Below are 14,258 nucleotides of genomic sequence, written 5' to 3'. Positions count from 1 at the left end.
AAATTGCATGTATGTAGGAATGTATGGGTTGAAATGAAAGTTAGGTTTTTGCTGGAGGCAGGTAATTCCCCCATCATTACTCTCCAACAATGCCGAATCTGGTGCGGGGGAGCCGTCGCTGACTCCCGCCAACAAGGGAACAAACACTCCGAGAGAAAGTGACAGGGGAAAATGAAACGCGACGCGAAATGCGGGGGGCGGATATTATCCTAGCCAAAACAACATGATGAAAGCGAACATATCTCGGCGTGGGACAAGTAGAAATCAAAAGACAGAAGGAACGGAAGTGAGGTTGAGCGGGAGAAGTACAGATGGGTAAATCAGTAGCATACAATCATGTCAGGCTACCCATGACTACGGGGCAGAATAATTTATACAGATGGGCTTATTATGGAGACTGAGACAAGCCACTTTTTATGTAACAATTTTAGAGGAACATTCAGGCTTAGGGCTACAGCATTTCCATCGAGCAATTTTCAAAGCTGAAAATGAGAATGTGCCCTGCTTCAAATACATTATAATTTTCAGGCTGAATTAATTAATTAACAAATACATGTTAATTACAGGCTCATGTTCCGAGCTGATCTCACATGCTATGCACTTTACTCATCCAAAGGTGTCGCCAAACACTTACTTTGAAACATTTTCATTCACGTATAATAAAATATTCACTGAGGTATATTCAAAAGAAAATACAATTTTCATAATAGGCCCGTTTGGTGCCACGCTCTGACTGGAAAACTCAATTCGGGGTGCAGTGCAACCACAGCACGACGGTAAACTGAGTCTCCGGTGCTTCTTATTCAATCGTTAGCGCCCCCAAGCTCTGTCTAGAATAAGGATTTGAAACCGCTGGAGAGTTTTGTTGGTTTCATTCCATTAGCGCTATTCCAAGCGGTAATTTGATTAAATACAGCGTTATTTAGGCTAGTGCTCCCATCTACACTACACTGATGATTTCACTTTACATTTAGAACACAAACACAAGTTTTTTGTTTACTCCTAGGCTACTCCAATATCAAACTAGGTCTAATAAATTCCTTTGATCGACAATAAGGTCTATAGCCTCCATGTATATGGCCAGGATAGCACATCATTTTAATCTTCAGCCTGGTATGTTTTGAATGTTACAATAACATACTGTGTATATATACATATATTTGTAAATACATCTCATTGAATACCAAACAGTCTTATAATTATAAATGTTGGCTTTTATTTGGTAGGCTATTAATGTTTGTTATCAATCGGGTTTATAGTTGCCTGCCTGCCTGCCTGCCTGCCTGCCTGCCTGCCTGCCTGCCTGCCTGCCTGCCTGCCTGCCTGCCTGCCTGCCTGCCTGCCTGCCTGCCTGCCTGCCTGCCTGCCTGCCTGCCTGCCTGCCTGCCTGCCTGCCTGCCTGCCTGCCTGCCTGCCTGCCTGCCTGCCTGCCTGCCTGCCTGCCTGCCTGCCTGCCTGCCTGCCTGCCTGCATTGATTGATTGATTGATTGATTGATTGTAGTATGTTTTCTCCCTCTCTCTCCCCTTGTTTTCTGAACCCACCCTCATCTTGATATACAATCCTCCACCTGCTCCTTGCTTCTTATTGGTCAGAGAACAGTTCCGAGTTCCGCCCTCTCTGCCTGCTTTAAAAATATATTTACATCTTTAAGTAACCAAGAAAAACTGTCAGAACCACGGTCGTTTAGTAACGTCAACGAGAGAAAAAAGTGGGCGTATGTGTCTAGTTGTAAGCACTTTTTTTTGTATGTTAAAAGACCCCCGCGAATGTTGTTAAACAGAACCAGACACACTACAGGCTTTATTCGCGGGTGAACCTGCGGGTTCAGGTCACTTTGATTTCTCCAAGGAAGAGGAATATCAAAAAGAGATCAGCGGGACTATCAAAGATGGCATTTACGGCCGTTTGGAACTACTGCGTTCCCCTGTCTGTCATCACTTTGCTATCTCTTGTGGGGACAGGTAAGAACATTTTCTATTTGGGAATGATATAAAGAATGGTCTATCTGCTCGTAAAGAAAGACATCATACTTTCTGTAGGGACTTGCCCTGATTTTTTGTTGACTATTCAAGTTGAAAGGAGTGTGTGACAACCTAAACGCTAAATATGCACCGCAGGCTTTTTCGCCCTGTAAATGGGATATTTTGTCAGTGGATAGGACTTGCGCGCTGCCTGCCTGGGACAGTGGTGATTGTGTATGTGTGATTACGCGCCTCCTGCGGTCTTCTGTGAAGCGTTCTAAGCCCGATGTGGTCTGTATCTCATTGAACACACATCGTTGATGTTTAACCTACACATCGATATATTGATGCTGCATGGTTTATTTTCTGTGTTTGGACAGGCAGTATTATATGCAAACATGCGTTGTTACGACCCCATATTGAAAACAAAAAGTAAAAATCTATTGCCACCATCGTACCTTTTGGCCAGTATTCAGATCTTATATGATATTGAATTGTACATTGCATCGCCATCATACTCCATAACCTATACGTCTTCCACTTCATCATTTGTATCGACAGAACATAGTTGGGAAACACATAACGGGGTGTATAGCTAGATATACGACTGTGCACGTCATGCGCATAGGCTATGTAACCGCACAGTGTGAATATCGATTCAGCCACATGCCTGCCTCATAACAAATACCGCAGCAGAGCGGAGAAGCCGACTACTACCACACATTCTCTGTCCAGTCAGTCACTGCTGACAGCGTCCTCGGCAGAGTCATTTTGCTTGCCTGGGTTCTGGGGACAGACAGTCGCAGTGTGCTAGCCCAGTATCCCTAGCCTCATATGTTCGTCTGATAGATTACTACACATTTTCTGACATTCTCCACATTATGTGTTCTGGAAGCTTTGAGTTCTCAACACCTTATCAGCTGGTCTGATATCTATAAATGTTGTATTGCAGAATGATCGTTAAAGCCAGCCAGGCACCCTGGAGGCTACTATTGTCCTTTCTCCCTTGTATGTCTGTGTGCCTAGGGATAGTCCCAACCTGTTCCCTTCTGTTCCCATAGGGACAGCCTATTTCATGCTCACCATCCCATGAGAAGTGCATGTGCTGCACATTGGGAATGTGGATTAATATGACATCTCCAAGACAACTTACTCTTTTACTGCATGGCTTTGGTTTCGCCATCTGTTTGTATCCGAGAGGAATTGCTTTAGCTCAGCTTGTGTCAATGTTTATTAGAATGAGTTACAATTCTCATGATTCTAACACAGGAATTAGAAGTGGGTTGTGTGGATAGTCTTGTTTTATAGGTTCCCATATGGTACCCATTAGCTATTACTAAGTTATATTACTGTAGTGTAGGCAGATGTCTTTATATTCAGTAATATTGATTATGCTTCTAGCAAGGCAGTAAATGGGTTAAGATCTTGCTTCCATACTGTAGTGTATTGTCACAGAGCGGTGCTGTGCCTGTCGATGATGTCTACTGTTGGAGAAACATTAGTCTTTCCTCCATACCCCTATGTGTGTATTCCACAGCTGCTGCTCTATAGCCAAGAGAGGGAGAGAGAGAGAGAATGATGTTATATGCATGAGTGTGTTATTGTGTGTGCATGTATCCTTTACTGGAGTAAGAGAGAAAGGTGTGTGTTTGTGCTGCTTACAGTGCAGGGTTTTGCCAGAGCTGCAGGCTGCCTTGGCTGGGGCCTGGTTGGTGATCACTGTCATTAATCAAGCTAGTGACAGGGCTGGGGGGTGGGGAGTCAGCCGAGGGGAGTAAGGAATCATGACATGTAACGTGGTCGAGTTTATGGGGAGCTGGAATGGGGTAGGGAGATGGAGGAGAGCGATAGAAAGAGGGGGTTGGGGGAAAGGAGGAGAGGCAGAGCGACAGTGAGGAGATGGAGCTGGAGAGATGGCTGGTTTTCAACACCCCTTCATCATGCAAATCAGGAAAACTAATTTAGAGGGGAGGTGGAGGAGGGAGACGAGGGGAAGGTGGAAAAAGAGAGGCCCTCTGAGAGAGAGAGAGAGAGAGAGAGAGAGAGAGAGAGAGAGAGAGAGAGAGGAGAGAGAGGAGAGAGAGAGAGAGAGAGAGAGAGAGAGAGAGAGATGAGAGAGAGAGAGAGAGAGGAGAGAGAGAGAGAGAGAGAGAGAGAGAGAGAGAGAGAGAGAGAGAGAGAGAGAGAGAGAGAGAGAGAGAGAGAGAGAGAGAGAGAGAGAGAGAGAGAGAGAGAGAGAGAGAGAGAGAGAGAGAGAGAGAGAGAGAGAGAGAGAGAGAGAGGAGAGAGACACAGAGAGACACAGAGAGACACAGAGAGACACAGAGAGACACAGAGAGACACAGAGAGAGAGAGACACAGAGAGAGAGAGAGACACAGAGAGAGAGAGAGACACAGAGAGAGAGAGAGACACAGAGAGAGAGAGAGACACAGAGAGAGAGAGAGACACAGAGAGAGAGAGAGACACAGAGAGAGAGAGAGACACAGAGAGAGAGAGAGACACAGAGAGAGAGAGAGACACAGAGAGAGAGAGAGACACAGAGAGAGAGAGAGACACAGAGAGAGAGAGAGACACAGAGAGAGAGAGAGACACAGAGAGAGAGAGAGACACAGAGAGAGAGACACAGAGAGAGAGACACAGAGAGAGAGACACAGAGAGAGAGACACAGAGAGAGAGACACAGAGAGAGAGACACAGAGAGAGACAGAAAAAAAGCAGAGGCAAGGATGACTTCCCAGCGCGTTTCTGCTGGACAAGCCTGAGGGACACACACGCACACTGAGAGCTCTGTATCGGGGTTCTGGTGTGTGTGGGTGATCCACTACAGCTGCAGGCCAAACTGCCAGAGCAAATCAAATTGTATTTGTCACATGTGCGGAATACAACAGGCATAGACCTTACAGTGAAATGCTTACTTACAAGCCCTTAACCAACAATTCAGTTTTAAGAATAATACCTACAAAATTAAGAAATAAAAGTAACAAATAATTAAGGAGCAGCAGTAAAAAAGCAATAGCTTGGCTACATACAGGGGGTACCGGTACAGAGCCAATGTGCGGGGGCTCTGGTTATACAGTTGAAGTCAGAAGTTTACATACACCTTAACCAAATACATTTCAACTCAGTTTTTCACAATTCCTGACATTTAATCCAGGTAAATATTTCCTGTTTTAGGTCAGTTAGCATTACCACTTTATTTTAAGAATGTGAAATGTCAGAATAATAGTAGAGAAAATTATTTATTTCAGCTTTTATTTCTTTCATCACATTCCCAGTGGGTCAGAAGTTTACATACACTCAATTAGCATTTTGTAGCATTGCCTTTAAAATGTTTAACTTGGGTCAAACGTTTCGGGTAGCCTTCCACAAGCTTCCCACAATACGTTGGGAGAATTTTGGCCCATTCCTCCTGACAGAGCTGGTGTAACTGAGTCAGGTTTGTAGGCCTCCTTGCTCGCACACGCTTTTTCAGTTCTGCCCACAAATTTTCTTTAGGATTGAGGTCAGGCCTTTGTGATGGCCACTCCAATACCTTGACTTTGTTGTCCTTGAGCCATTTTGCCACAACTTTGGAAGTATGCTTGAGGTCATTGTCCATTTGGAAGACCCATTTGCGACCAAGCATCAACTTCCTGACTGATGTCTTGAGATGTTGCTTCAGTATATCCCACATAATTTTACATCCTTATGATGCCATCTATTTTGTGAAGTGCACCGGTCCCTTCTGCAGCAAAGCACCCCCACAACATGATGCTGCCACCCCCGTGCTTCACGGTTAGGATGGTGTTCTTCGGCTTGCAAGCCTCCCCCTTTTTCCTCCAAACATAACCATGGTCATTATGGCCAAACAGTTCTATTTTTGTTTCATCAGACCAGAGGACATTTCTCCAAAAAGTACAATCTTTGTCCCCATGTGCAGTTGCAAACCGTAGTCTGTCTTTTTTATGGCGGTTTTGGAGCAGTGGCTTCTTCCTTGCTGAGTGGCCTTTCAGGTTATGTCGATATAGGACTTGTTTTACTGTGGATATAGATACTTTTGTACCTGTTTCCTCCAGCATCTTCACAAGGTCCTTTGCTGTTGTTCTGGGACTGATTTTCACTTTTCGCACCAAAGTATGTTCATCTCTAGGAGACAGAACGCTTCTCCTTCCTGAGCGGTATGACGGCTGATGTGGTCCCATGGTGTTTATACTTGCGTACTATTGTTGTACAGATGAATGTGGTACCTTCAGGCGTTTGGAAATTGCTCCCAAGGATGAACCAGACTTTTTTTTATGAGGTCTTGGCTGATTTCTTTAGATTTTCCCATGATGTCAAGCGAAGAGGCACTGAGTTTGAAGGTAGGCCTTGAAATACATCCACAGGTACACCTCCAATTGACTCAAATGATGTCAATTAGCCTATCGGAAGCTTCTAAAGCCATGACATAATTTTCTGGAATTTTCCAAGCTGTTTAAAGGCACAGTCAACTTAGTGTATGTAAACTCCTGACCCACTGGAGTTGTGATACAGTGAATTATAAGTGAAATAATCTGTCTGTAAACAATTGTTGGAAAAATGACTTGTGTCATGCACAAAGTAGATGTCCTAAACGACTTGCCAAAACTATAGTTTGTTAACAAGAAATTTGTGGAGTGGTTGAAAAACGAGTTTTAATGACTCCAACCTAAGTGTATGTAAACTTCCGACTTCAACTGTACATGCAGGTAGAGTTATTCAAGTGACTTATGCATAGATAATAACAGAGAGTGGCAGCAGCGTAAAAGAGGGGGGCAATGCAAATAGTCCAGGTAGCCATTTGATTTGATGTTCAGTAGTCTTATGGCTTGGGGGTAGAAGCTGTTAAGAAGCCTTTTTGACCTAGACTTGGCACTCCGGTACCGCTTGCCGTGCGGTAGCAGAGAGAACAGTATATGACTGGGGTGGCTGGAGTCATTGACAACTTTTAGGGCCTTCCTCTGATACCGCCTGGTATAGAGGTCCTGGATGGCAGGAAGCTTGGCCCCAGTGATGCACTTAGCCGTACACACTACCTTCTGTAGTGGCTTGCAGTCGGAGGCCGAGCAGTTGCCATACTGCAGAGCTCCTAATACTGATAACTCCACGTCTGTTGCTACCAGCACCACTACCACCACACTGCACCCCAGCCAGTCTGCTTTTACTGCTGCTCCTATCACCTCTGGGCATTTAATCACCTCCATTTGTTTATGTGACTGCGTGCAATGAGAGCCATCTGTTTGAGCCCTTGTCATCATGCATCTGGGCCATGGATCTGCTAAAGGCACGGGTGGGTGAAAAAACGGCAGCAATTGGATGGACTTGGGGGGAGAAGATTTGAATACCAATTATCGTCGGTGTGCGCACGTACACATTCACATGCGCCGAGTATAAATCAATGTCGGTGTGAGTCACCGTCTTATTCTGCCTTAAACACACTAACATATAGGGAAGCAGGCATATACACACACACACACTGCGACTTCAGAGGACAGCTGACACAGTTTGATCAGGTTACTGTCTAATGCAAGAAGATGAGTGATTACGCAAGACGCTCTGTCATCCTGAGTCGTTTTTTTATGCTTGTCAGGCATAGTTTGCATCATGTCAGAGTAGGATTCACTTGTGCTTTCTTCTAGATTACGCCGGAATCACTAGTTCAGCTCACCACTTTGTTCTTTAATGCGTCGAAGGAGTCTTCAGCGTAAGCCAAGATTTTATCCTTTGATCCAAACCTTTGAGGATAATTCTACTCCAAATAAAATAAAGTAGTCGACAATTTAATTAAAATAGTGGGACGTCCTCCCCTTCTCACACGCGTGCCATAATAAAGTTCTTGAGCGATGCCAATGTTGGCATTTCTCTGTAGTACATCCTTACTTCATGATTCCTCTCTAGTGGGACTACACGATGAGAAAATCAAACGTTGTCATACGGTGCTGGCGTGCCCGTCAAGTCAACATGATTGGGGCAATACTCAGGTTTGTTTGTATTCAGCCTGGCACGGCAGTATCACAGCAGTTTGATCAGCTGATTTAGTTTAAAGGCTATCTGCTGTCAAAACAGAAGCTCTGTCTTCTGCACTACGGGACACTGAAGGGATCAACTCATAAACAAATTTGAGTGTGTCGCTTTTCACAAAGTCACAACGGTGAACGAGAGAAAGCAAGAGAGAGTGAGTTACGGAGCGTAACGTGGGCGAGTTTTATTCTTTCCCCTTTGGTTTTATGGTTCCATTACTCATGGATTGAAGATTTCCTAGCTGACTGTTTAGTGCAGGTGATGCATTTTACTGTAATGATTCTCTCATTTCCAACTAGCCCATCGTCTCATCCATAACAATGGAACTATGGAAATATGGGCAATATCTCAAGTCTTAAGTATATTCCTCTTAGTCTTTTCTCCCTTCCTCTACACACTGATCTGAAAACACAGGATATGTGAAAGCAACATGGTAGAAGCCCATCAGGAATGTCTAGCTCATCAATGTTAGTGCAGACTGCAGAAGGAGGGAAGGAGAGGAAGAGAGGAAGCCACTTTGAGATTATTGAGATGACTTGGCTTCTATCAGACTTGGCCGTCAGTCACATGCCATAGTTCACTTCCTGTTTACTACTTACAGTAGCTGATCTGTCCTTAGTGAGAAGTTGACATGATATAAATATATTGTGGACACTGGCATCGGAAATGCAGAAGGTAACCATGTTGATGATTTTAGTCAGATAACTAATTTATTTGTTTATTTTCAGTCCAAGAAAAAAAAATCTGGATTTGTGAGGGATTATTTAAAAAATATATTTTGACTTGATTGTTTAAAGTGGAAGTTAATTTAGAATAATTGACCTCTCCTCAGAGAGTGCTAAACATGCTAATAATAACAGTGATTTACCTAAGCTGTCCTTATGACATGTCTATGTCTGAGGAATTGGCTTTCCACCAACTTCTCTGGGAAGATGTTATGGTGAAGAGGAGATGTCAAGGACATTCTTATTTTCTGGCTCTCTCAGCCTGTCAATCAATCTGTTGTTTAATCTCCCGCTGAGTGTCTGCTCTTCTCAGCTTCTTGGTCAGTAAACTGTGACAGCCTTTTCATATCCCTCTGTATGTTCTGACCTTCTGTCTCTTGGGCCGGTGCTCTTTATGTTCCTTACGTCTGTCTGTCTGTCTGTTTGTTTTGCTGTTGTGATTGTGAAATCAGAGCATCGATTCCCACTTCACCATCGCTTGGCACTCTGTGTAGTATAGGTGCTACTGCTGTGTGTTCTTTGTGCGCCACACTCTTATGTGAAGGACCTCGGAATTGAATTCAACAATAGCAAGAAACAGGGACAATGAGAGAACTAGGGACAGGGAGTGGGAAAGAGAGAGAGAGAAACAGGGCTAAAGAGAAAACAGGATATAGATCTTGAAGAAGGGGAAGTCACAAACGTGAACATTCCTTCCTTCTGAGGACACTGTTGCCATGACTCTGGGTAAACACCGCCCCCCCCCTTTGCCCCCCGTGCTTGTTTAACACCCTGCTCCACCCTGCTGACACCTGTCTCCCTGACTCCCGGATGGCCTGGCACTAACACGGCGGGATGGAGGGCCCCCGGTAACACTGTAACCACAGGGATTATACCCACTCAGATGGCGTTAGAGCCCTCGCCAGCCTTGATTGGATGATAGGAGCTGATTGAACTGAAAGGCCACCCATCTCAAATTGGAGTGTTGGAACTTGGGCGCTGCTTGAGCGCCGGAGCTAATACATGCCTCCCATTGGGTGATGAGGATGAAGAGAGAGACAGACAGAAGCACGCCCACTCACACAGACACACGCACACACTTCAAATCACCTGTGATGAGTGACTAGCCGTCTTACATTGGAGTGTAAAGGCACAACAGTGTAATGGGGCTAATACTGTCTCCCATCGTTAGCTCATGATGAGTAGAGTCTGAGTACAGATTATGAATGGGCTATATTAGGGGCTCCTCCAGGGTCAGGGGGATGAGAGGCACAGAGATTAGCCCAGGTGAGGCTATCTCAGCAGGGCATGACACGCAGACCAGTTCTCCTGGAGTCTGGCTCTGTTGGAGGGGGTTTATGCTGGGCAGGGAGAGGGTGATTGGAGAAGAGAGGGTAGAGAGGAGAAAGAGGAGGGTGTATATTGCTGCTTGTTGGGCCTGGGAAAGAGGGAAGCTGGGAAAGGAGGGAAGGAGCCCTGAGCATACGTCACAGACCAGTGGAGCGGACCGGCTGAGAGCCGGGGTGTGAGACGGAGAGAGGACTCCAACAAACGAGTGAATGATTGCAGGATTTGGAGTTGAAAATGGAAGGGTGGAGAAAGACAAGGGAGATGAATCTGTCTGTGCAGAGCCTTGTTATTTTTATTTAACCTTTATTTTACTAGGCAAGTAAGTTAAGAACAAATTCTTATTTACAATGACAGCCTACCAAAAGGCAAAAAGCCTCCTGTTGGGATTAAAAATAAATGTAAATAAAAATATAGGACAAAACACACATCACGACAAGAGAGACAACACTACATAAAGAGAGACCAAAGACGACAACATAGCATGGCAGCAACACATGACAGCACAAAACAGGGTACAAACATTATTGGGCACAGACAGCAGCACAAAACAGGGTACACACATTATTGGGCACAGACAGCAGCACAAAACAGGGTACACACATTATTGGGCACAGACAGCAGCACAAAACAGGGTACACACATTATTGGGCACAGACAGCTGCACAAAACAGGGTACACACATTATTGGGCACAGACAGCAGCACAAAACAGGGTACACACATTATTGGGCACAGACAGCAGCACAAAACAGGGTACACACATTATTGGGCACAGACAGCAGCACAAAGGGCAAGAAGGTAGAAATGCAAAGCAGACACAACTGTCAGTAAGTGTCCATAATTGAGTCTTTGAATGAAGAGATTGAGCTAAAACTGTCCAGTTTGAGCGTTTGTTGCAGTTCGTTCCAGTCGCTAGCTGCAGTGAACTGAAAAGAGAAGTGACCCAGGGATGTGTCTGCTTTGGGGACCTTTACCGAAATGTGTCTGGCAGAACGAGTGTTGTATGTGGAGGATGAGGGCTGCAGTAGATATCTCAGAAAGGGGGGAGTGAGGCCTAAGAGGGTTTTATAAATAAGCAACAACCAGTGGGTCTTGAGATGGGTATACAGAGATGACCAGTTTACAGAGGAGTATAGAGTGCAGTGATGTGTCCTATAACGAGCATTGGTGGCAAATCTGATGGCCAAATGGTACAGAACATCTAGCCGCTCGAGAGCTAGAAAGCTGGAGGAAGAGAAGAAGAAAGAGGTGGAGAGATTAAGAACGGAGGTGTGACCACAGGCAATGTACAGAGATCCAAGGCGGCAGAGTGGAAAGAGGAGTGGGAGAGAGACTCGATGGCCATGTAGAGAGGAGTGGGTGCTGTGTAGGTGAACACAACAGACTACGCAGAGAAAAGAGGCCATGATCGATAAGCTCATTCTATATATATATATACACACACACACACACACACACACACACACACACACACACACACACACACACAATGATATACACTGTCTGTCATTCTCTCAGGTAGCTATTGTCCCACTTACATAGTGTGTAGAACAGCACAGTAGCACTTAGCTTTCAGTATTAACCCCCCCACCCCCCTCTTCAAATTACTAAGATTTCCTCTTGAAATGACCTTCTCAGAACCCCCCCTGAACCCCCTCCGTAACACACACACAGACACACACACAGACACACACACAGACACACACACAGACACACACACAGCCATTCAGCAGCTTGCCATTTACCAGGAGTTCTCATTTTTAATAATGGGACGTATTGATGAGCTCTGGAAATGTCAGGTCTCTCTCTCTCTTAAAGAGCGACTGCCTTTCAAAGATATTTGTTGCTTTTTAAAACGGCCTATGTGGCACCGATATGAGTCAGAAACAGTTATTTTAATGTCAAAATTGACTACAAAGTGTAAATAGGATAATTTTGGTCATAATGGCGTCTCATCTAAAACAGAGCATTGGTGCGTCACCACAGATAAATGAAGGTTGGGTTTTGGTTTGACAATGTCCGTTTGCCCACTGACATGGGGTGAACAGCTGCGGTGATCGCTCTCTATCCAATAGCATAGACAGTGAGAAAGACCTGCCCAGCAGCTCTGACTTTGTTTACATAAGACAACCCGTCTCACATTTCTTTACTTGAGAAATACTGCACCAAACGCCTTACATGTCAAAAAGTGCAACGAAAACATCCTCTGAAAAATGTCCAAATTGATTACAGATCTCTTGAGTTCTGTTAGATTCATTCTGGGGATTTTTAGGGAAGTGAAATAGGCTTCTGTGTCTACAGTGTCTCATGGGGAACAAACATCATTAACCAAAAGCGGAATCGGACAGGAAACACAACTCCAAGACTGAAATCTCATTTTTCTAATGAGCAACAGAAAAACACGTGCCGATCGGCTTGTTCAGTGGTTCTAGAAGGGAAATCAGACTAACGTTTTTAAAGGTCACCACAACACTTTTGAAAAGGTCTGCCATGAGGTCACCATCTCAGAATGTCTCCCAATGCCCCCGTCTCAGTGCAGACTCATATCTACTGTGAATATGCCTGTTGGCTGAGGTTGTTTTTTGTCTTGAAGGAAGGACTTTTTTAGGACGTGGATGAAACATTGATATTCCAGACTGATTATGTTCCTTATACAGGCCAGCTAATTACGATAATGGCGATAATGAGTTATTTGGCTCCTAATGTGTGTTTTGAAGTGGGAGAGTTGCAGAAGAAGGTTTCTCAGTGGGCTTGTCATTATTAGCTGTTACCAACAGTGATATAATGCTTTGTTTATCTGAGCCGTCCCATTTGCTCTTTTAACAACAAGCATGTCTGTTGATTGCTAGATTCAGTGAAAAGGACAACTGCTGCCACTAGATTGATCACACAAGATTGAGCAATATGGTTCTGGAGGCCAGATAATTGTTGACTAATGCTAAGCCGATTAATTGAAATGTCAATTTTTTATTTTTTATTGACAGCTAATTGATAATAAAGCCATCAAATAAAACGAAGGTAATATACACAACAACAGAAATATTTTAGTAAAGTAATGTGAATAAATGATGGTTAATAAGTGATAATCATGGGACGTGTATTAATTGTTAGATTCTGTGTTATAGCATTCAACCCAAATAATCAAAACCGAAATCGAAAATCGTTATATTTTTTAATAATTGAACCGAAACCAAACCGACCTCAAAAAGCACTAATCGCTCAGTACTATTGTTGACACCCACCACTGGAATCTCTCTACAGTAACATCGCTCTTAATCGCATGAATCACACCCAACTCTCTCTCTCAGCCTGAGACAACAGCTTCAGTGTCAGGAGTGAGCTTTGTTCCGCTTCATTAGTAAACTGCAAACCACCATTAATTAGGGGCAATTAATTACCAGGACATGAAAACAATCCTCGAAAAGTTCGCCACACTTAAAGACCCCCAAGCGTTCCAGAAGAAAGAGAGGGGAGAGGGGCCGGAGAGGGAGAAAGACTCCAGTGAGGTGCTAAATGTTGCTGCAGGGAGATTTACCGAGATGATTTGCAGGGCTTTTTAGAGATTCATAAGATCATCAATTGATGCAGTCCTTTCGTTGAGAAACAAAGTGGTGCGGGCCTCCTGCGCAGAGGGAAGAGATGATCTCTGGCTCCGATGGGAAGAACGGATCTCTGGCTCCGATGGGAAGAACGGATCTCTGGCTCCGATGGGAAGAAAGGATCTCTGGCTCCGATGGGAAGAAAGGATCTCTGGCTCCGATGAGAAGATAGGATCTCTGGCTCCGATGGGAAGAAAGGATCTCTGGCTCCGATGGGAAGAAAGGATCTCTGGCTCCGATGGGAAGAACGGATCTCTGGCTCCGATGGGAAGAAAGGATCTCTGGCTCCGATGGGAAGAAAGGATCTCTGGCTCCGATGGGAAGAAAGGATCTCTGGCTCCGATGGGAAGAAAGGATCTCTGGCTCCGATGGGAAGAAAGGATCTCTGGCTCCGATGGGAAGAAAGGATCTCTGGCTCCGATGGGAAGAAAGGATCTCTGGCTCCGATGGGAAGAACGGATCTCTGGCTCCGATGGGAAGAACGGATCTCTGGCTCCGATGGGAAGAACGGATCTCTGGCTCCGATGGGAAGAGATGATCTCTGGCTCCGATGGGAAGAAAGGATCTCTGGCTCCGATGGGAAGAAAGGATCTCTGGCTCCGATGGGAAGAAAGGATCTCTGGCT

General features: G+C 44.7%; 1 protein-coding gene across 2 annotated transcripts in view; it reads left to right on the top strand.

Annotated features, from left to right (window-relative positions):
- The first annotated feature begins 1,615 nt into the window (after window positions 1–1,615).
- Window positions 1,616–14,258, top strand: part of LOC129837981 (cell adhesion molecule 4-like) — a 290,305-nt gene continuing 277,662 nt past the window's right edge. The window contains exon 1 of one of the 2 annotated variants that reach the window (XM_055904587.1): window positions 1,616–1,963. In XM_055904587.1, the coding sequence (XP_055760562.1) occupies window positions 1,891–1,963 (73 nt within the window). In that variant the 5' untranslated portion in view covers window positions 1,616–1,890. The remainder of the gene's footprint in view (window positions 1,964–14,258) is intronic. The other variant, XM_055904586.1, reaches the window with a different exon arrangement.

The sequence above is a fragment of the Salvelinus fontinalis genome, chromosome 38 (assembly GCF_029448725.1).
Source record: "Salvelinus fontinalis isolate EN_2023a chromosome 38, ASM2944872v1, whole genome shotgun sequence".
In the NCBI taxonomy this organism is placed as follows: Eukaryota; Metazoa; Chordata; class Actinopteri; order Salmoniformes; family Salmonidae; genus Salvelinus; species Salvelinus fontinalis.
The sequence above is the reverse complement of the archived record's forward strand: the minus strand, read 5'-3'. Positions and strand labels throughout refer to the sequence as shown.